Source organism: Gavialis gangeticus, unplaced genomic scaffold (genome assembly GCF_001723915.1).
Source record: "Gavialis gangeticus isolate Ggan-Ray unplaced genomic scaffold, GavGan_comp1, whole genome shotgun sequence".
NCBI classification, from domain to species: Eukaryota; Metazoa; Chordata; order Crocodylia; family Gavialidae; genus Gavialis; species Gavialis gangeticus.
Window position 1 is genome coordinate 11,459,291 of NW_017729030.1, and position 6,620 is coordinate 11,465,910.

Sequence of the window (6,620 nt, forward strand, 5' to 3'; positions counted from 1 at the left end):
ACCTTGTCATGCATCCACAGATGCATCACGAGCAGGTCCAAGGAGGTGATCCTCCCCCTCTATATGACATTGGTCAGGCTGCAGTTGGAGTACTGCATCCAGTTCTGGGCGCTGCACTTCAGGAGGGATGTGGACAACATGGAGAGGGTCCAGAGGAGGGCCATTCGCATGATCAGGGGGCAGCAGGGCAGGCCCTATGAGGAGAGGCTATGCGACCTGAACCTATTCAGCCTCTACAAGAGAAGGCTGAGAGGGGATCTGGTGGCTGTCTATAAACTGGCCGAGGGAGACCAGCAGGCAATGGGAGAGTCCCTGTTCCCCCGAGCACTACCGGGAGTAACGAGAAATAACGGCCATAAGTTGATGGAGAGTAGATTCAGGCTAGATATCGGGAGGTGCTACGTCACTGTCAGGGCGGCTAGGATCTGGAACCAACTTCCAAGAGAAGTGGTGCTCGCTTCTACCCTGGGGGACTTTAAAAGGAGGCTAGACAATCACCTAGCTGGGGTCGTTTGACCCCAGCATTCTTTCCTGCCCAAGGCAGGGGGTTCAGACTTGATGATCTGCTCAGGTCCCTTCCGACCCTACCAACTATGAAACTTACCATATGGTTGGGACTGGCATGGCTGGCAGCTCTGCTCAGTGCTGGCTGGGGGCAATGGCGTACAGCTCCTGGCAGTGTCCTCAGATGGCAGGTGTGGCTTGCAGTTGCCCAGCTGGGGCTCTCCCCAGGGGAGTAGCTGGTGCTGCTGGTGGCCGGTGGTGACATGGCCAACCGTGCCTCATGGCTGGGGCTGGACAACTGTGGGGGCAGGTGCTGTCCCAGTAGCCCCGGGTGAACTTTTAGTGTTGAGCCCCCCTTCGCCAGAGATGACAATAATTGGACAATGGGAAAAAAAAGTGGCAACTGTATTGCTGTTGTTTCTCCCTGCCCCTTCTCCCCACTGCATACTTATCAGGGAGGCACCAAACTTTAAAAGTGAATCATGCACCTGGAGAAATATGTACCCCAGGAGATAGAAAGGACAATACAGAGGACATGATAATGAGAAGCAGATTTAAGGGAATATTTTTGTGGGGGAGAGGTGGAAGAAAGATAGAAACTTTAAGTCTAAGGGGAAGAGAAAACGCAGCCATAGCAGCTGCAGTGTCAGGATTGCTAACTCTGAAGATATGCGGAAGCTACTTCAGTTTAGAAAGTAGCAGTGAGGTATATCTGCCTCAAAATGTAATCTTTTTTTTAAATCTGTCTTATGCAATAACCTGTTTTGGCATTTTGCTGTTGAGTTTGATAAGAGTGATTCCAGGGCAGCTGGCAGTAGCAGGCATTCTGGTTTGCTTGGGACAGCAGACCTTTTTCTTGTGCAAACCCAAGGAAACCTAAGTGTTTCAGGGTTCTCCTGCACTCAGCTGTAAGGTCAAGTCAGGATTTGGAGCCTTCCTAGAGGGAGAGGAGTCTCACATGAGCAAGGGCTGGTCAGAGCCCCAAAGAGAGCTCCGGAGTCACTCCAAGGCAAAGCCAGGGCTTGTTCCAAGATATTGAAGTTTGGGGCACTCAAGTTATAAACTGCAAGTGGAATATGTAACAGCAAGCTGAAGCCCCTTCTGAATGACAGCTTTGTCTTGGATGCCTAATGCCCTCTCACCTGTGCACTTGATATTTATGTAGTGTAAGAAGGATGTTGTAGCCATGATGGACCAGAAATGATACAAGGGGCAAGGGTTTCTTAGGGTGAGGTCCCTTTATTGAACCAACTCAGTAGTTGGGATAGTGTTAGAGAAGCTCTGAAGTGCAAGACACATGAAACGTGAAGAGGAATGCCTACAGAGTGGGTTCAATGAAAGGTATCACCCTAAGAAAGCCTTGCCTCTTGCATCATTTCTGGACCATCACAGCTACAGCATCCTTCTTACACTGCACGGATATCAGCACACAAGTGACAGAGTGTTAGACCTCCAAGAGGAAGCTCTCATTCAGACCCTGGCCTCTTGAAACCCACAGCACCTCCTGTTCATAGGGGGTTGACTTGCCCCAACTGCCCCTTGTAACCAAGGCCTGGACTGCGAAGGGAGGCTGGGCATGACGGCTGGAGAACCCCGGCACAGGAAAGGCAATGGTGAGGGGCGAGTGATGCCCTCCACGGCCCCGCTGGGAGGCCTGAGAGCCAGGAGCAGAGGGGCTGGAGAGGGAGGGGATGATTTCCTTCCTGCCCTCCCCTCACCAACAGGGAAAGAGGGTGGGGAAGAGGTCAACACCCTACCCCTGCTGCTTTCTCCTTTTCTACTTTATTGCCTCATCCTGGCCTCTGTCTATAGGCACCCCCACCATTGCCCTTAACCCCCCTCCCCCATGCCCATGCCCCCCATTCCGCTTCCGTGCACGGCGCCGCTGCTCCCCCACAACCTCCTACGCCGGCAATGCCTCAGCCGGGCGGGGCGGGGGAAAGCAAGCGTTGACCAATGGCTGCGCAGTCCCCTGAAGTCACGCAGGGTCCCCCCCCAGCTCCGCCCCTCCCGCGGCAGGCAGCCAATGAGCGGGTGCAGGGCGGGGGCCGGCCCGCAGGCGGCGGGCATGGTGGCTGGGATGGAGGCGCTGGCGTTGGCGCTGGCGTTGTTCGCCGCTCTGGCGGCGCTGTGGTGGCTGCGCGAGCGCTGGCAGCGGCCGCGGGGGCTCCCGCCGGGCCCCGCATCCTGGCCGCTGCTGGGTAACGTGGCCTGGGGGCTGCTGCCTTGTCCGGGGCTGGTGCGGCGGCTGCTGGGGGTCGGGGCGGTGCAGCCGCACGTGCTGCTGACGGCGCTGACCGGGGTGTACGGCAGCGTCTTCAGCCTCTTCGTGGGCAGCCGGCCCCTCATCGTGCTCAGCGACTACGCGGCCGTGCGGGAGGCTCTCGTCACCCAGGCCGAGACCTTCAGCGACCGGCCCGTCGTGCCCGTCGTCCTCATCATCACCCAGAAGAAGGGTGAGCTTTCCACCCCCCCGTGCAAGGGGACCCCCTCCTCTGTTCCCCCAGGTGCACGGGACCCTCTCTTTGCCCCCGGATTCAGAGGGGACCTTCTCCCCTTCCCCCAGGACAGACAGGGGAGCACTGGAAAGAGGCTTTCCCCTGCTGACTTGAGTCAGGCTGAGAAAGGCCAGGTCGCCCTGCCTGACACAGATGTCTCTTGGTGCCTGGGCCCCGGCAGGGTGCAAGCTGGAGTCAGAGGTCAGCGGCATGTGGCCACACTGGCTTTGCCCAAAGGCGTCCATCCCTCTCCAGGCCCATTGCTGCCTGGGCTGACAGATTGTGTTCCTCCTGCCCATCTGCTGAAGGAGGGGGATGGCACTTGGTGCTTATCTGGGTGTCGGAGGACTTGTGCTTAACAGGAGGGGTAGAAATGGCGTGATTGCCCCCTATGGGCTGCACAGATGCACCCCTGATCAGAGTATGTAAAGGATGGCAAAAACTTGGGTGTCTTGTGGGGATAAAGGGAAGAAGAAGCAAGGCTTACTGTCTCTGCTGCTGTGATGGGGCAAAGGCTGAATGCACCTGAGGACTCTTGGGGAGGTAGTATCACCAGGTATCATTACTAAGATTATTACATATCACCTCCTCAAGAGTCTTGATTACCTCTGCCTGCAGGCCACTATGGCTACAGCCTGTACCTCAGTACCACACAGTTTGTTAAGCCGCCTCTGCTTTCATTGTTCCTGCAACAGTAGCAAATGAGTCACCTTCTGCTTTCATGCAAATTTTATGTAAGATATACTTGCCCACAGGTGAAGGAAGACATAAAAACCACACAAAGTACAACATAATTATAGCTGTTGATTAGCTCATGCACTGAAGCAGGAGGGTTGATTAAGTTTGGTTGCTTTATTCCTAGCTGAAGCAGAGGAGATGGTTTTATTTACATCCAAGGACTTAAGGTTTAGCATCTGTCAAGCAATGCCCTGCTGATTTGTAGCAGCATCATGAGAAGCTCAAATAGTTGGGTAATCAGCTCAGGTGACTTTGCACTTCCTCAGCTCTGATAAGGTAATGCTGCCTAAATGTGGCTTCCTGTGACTTTCGGGAGATAAATATGGCATTACCTGTGCTATGTGCAGGTAACCTTGTGTTGCTAGAGACACTTGAGTGAATTCAGCTGTATCACATGATCAAAAACATGGTGTGGTTGATGGATCAAGGGAGCTGTTTGCAGGCAGCCACCAAAGGGGTTTTCACAAAATGGCATGTGAATTGCAAATATGTAAGTCTAATGTTGCTATGGGAATTTCATTACATTCATCTTTGAGATCCTTTCTTGAATTGTATACTGTATAATAATCTTAGTAATGATAGCTGGATGATTTGGGGAGAATAGGGAACATGAGGCTTGTGAATGTGTCGCATCATTTCCAGCAGAGCTTTTCATACGTGTTGGATGGTATTTCAGAGTTCACTTTTACAGTACTTCTACAGTGATATGACTGTTTGATATCATTATCCTTATCATGTTGACAGATGTTCAAATTTGATATCCTTAGATCTGCAACAGTGCTGAAATATAGCTGTAAGGCTGAGGGACCGATCAGCCTTATCTATGCAGTATTTATCAAACTGAGTGCTTTTTAATAGGTGGGAAGTAAAAATGGATTTGTTTTCTTCAAGAGTCTTTGTCCTACTAACATGTAATAGAGCTACAGAATTTTGACAAATATAATTATTTTTGGTATAGAGACAGCCTTGAATATGATCAGTTCTGTGATTGATCTGGATCCTGAGCATGAACGTAGTGGATAGAAAGCTTGGCTTCTGAGGATCTTCCTCTTGTATCATCCTAACCCTAGCAATGGATACTGGGTTTGATTTGGTGTAATTGATAAGGGTGGCTTTTGAACTGGGAAGTAGCTTCTAACTAATTGAGGATTTGGAAAGTCAAGGCCAGGACTTTTTGATTTGGTATTTGAAGTATGCCTGCAGGTGTTGCATGATACGTTGGTGACTTTTTAAAAATTTTACAAAATTAATAAGGAAGGACTAGTATCCCTTAATTTATTGCTGTCATGGAAAATCGTGGCTGTCATTAAGGTGACGGGTACCTGCCAGTCTCTCAGCTTCTGGTTTTTGGGTCCCTCTCCTTGTAAGTCCTCTGTTCCTACCCTTACTGAGCAGCATCAGCAAACTGAAAACAATCCAGTTATCTTGATGATTTTAATGGTACTCAGCAGAATAACCGCTGTAAAATTGACTGGCTGTGCAACCCTTTGTGTTTGCTGCCGCTGTGTCTGTACTAGCATTGTCTTCCATTTTCCATTATTAAACTGCCACCAGTTGCCTGTAACATTACCTAGATCTGCTCAGTATTAAACAATGTGCCAATAATGATGCAGATTTGTGAAGGTATATAGGTGCCTAATTCCCATTAAACTTTGCCCAACTCGAATAGAGGCCGTTCTGTCCTATTGCTCTCAGGGATGCTGTTGATGCTTCAGCTGAACTAGCAGTAGTGCAGTAGTGAGCAGTCTAAAGAAAAATATTTGGGTGAACAAGGGTTGTGGGTATGGCTGTTGTTGTCAACAGGGCAAAATGCGGTCTGTGTTGTGTCCTCACACAGCTGATGTCCAACCTTAGTTGTGTAGCACTATAGTTGTTTACTACTACTGTACTGACAGAGAGGTATTTAGCTGTATTAGTCTAAAGTCAGGCACCTTAGACACTAGCTGGTTCAGAGAGGCATGAGATTTTGCTTTTGCCTATGCAAGTTTCAGCCTCTGAACTGGTTAGTATTCATAGTGCCACCCTACCTTGCTTTCTGCTGTACTGATAATTGAATAGGATATTTGGTGTGTTGGGGAAAAATATGGGTATATACTTCAGCAGCAAAGCACAGAGCACCTTTGGAGAGTGCACACAAATGCGTACCCTAGGATGTCTTTCCAAATTTCTGGTAAGGACTGGCAGCTCAGCCTCAGTTGGAGGTTATTCACCTATACTTCAAAACAAGCCTGTATTTACTTTTACAATGATATGATTGTTTGCTATCCTTATCCTGATCATGTTGACAGAGACTGAACCAGCACAGTAACTACATATTCTAGCAGAAGGCAGGATAGAGATGCACCTTGTAGCATTAACAGAATTGGAGATGCATAAGCTTGTGAGCAGTCCAGGACTGTACCACGCACAGCACCCGTTTCAGTCCATCCGGAACATGCAGCACCAGCTGGGCCTGAACAGGCTCCATGTGCAGCATGGGTCATGGGCTCTGCACCTAGGGCTTGTCTGGCATATGCTATGTGGGTCAGTTATGAGACTCAGGGGCAGTACTATGGGCTGGATCCAGCCCACAGGCTGTATCTTTGACACCACTGAGTTAATCTATAAGGTGCATCTCCACCATGCCTTCTGCCAGACTCAGACTAACATGGCTAGCCAGCTAGCAGACCATGCATATAAAGCATAGTTTCATAGATTAAGGGTCGGAAGGGACCTAGTAGATCTTCTAGCCCGACCCCCCGCCAGGGCGGGAGAACAACAAAAACCCCAAAAACAAGAAACGGGACTCAAATGAGTCCAGCCAGGTAGGCATCCAGCCTCTTCTTAAAGACCCCCAGGGTAGGGGCCAGCACCACTTCCCTTGGAAGTTGGTTCCAGCTC

General features: G+C 50.3%; 1 protein-coding gene across 2 annotated transcripts in view; it reads left to right on the plus strand.

Moving 5' to 3' along the window:
- The first annotated feature begins 2,546 nt into the window (after positions 1–2,546).
- The window catches only part of LOC109301060 (cytochrome P450 2U1), a 33,424-nt gene continuing 29,350 nt past the window's right edge, over positions 2,547–6,620 (plus strand). The window contains exon 1 of one of the 2 annotated variants that reach the window (XM_019521948.1): positions 2,547–2,960. In XM_019521948.1, coding sequence (XP_019377493.1) covers positions 2,573–2,960 — 388 coding nt within the window. In that variant the 5' untranslated portion in view covers positions 2,547–2,572. The remainder of the gene's footprint in view (positions 2,961–6,620) is intronic. The other variant, XM_019521947.1, reaches the window with a different exon arrangement.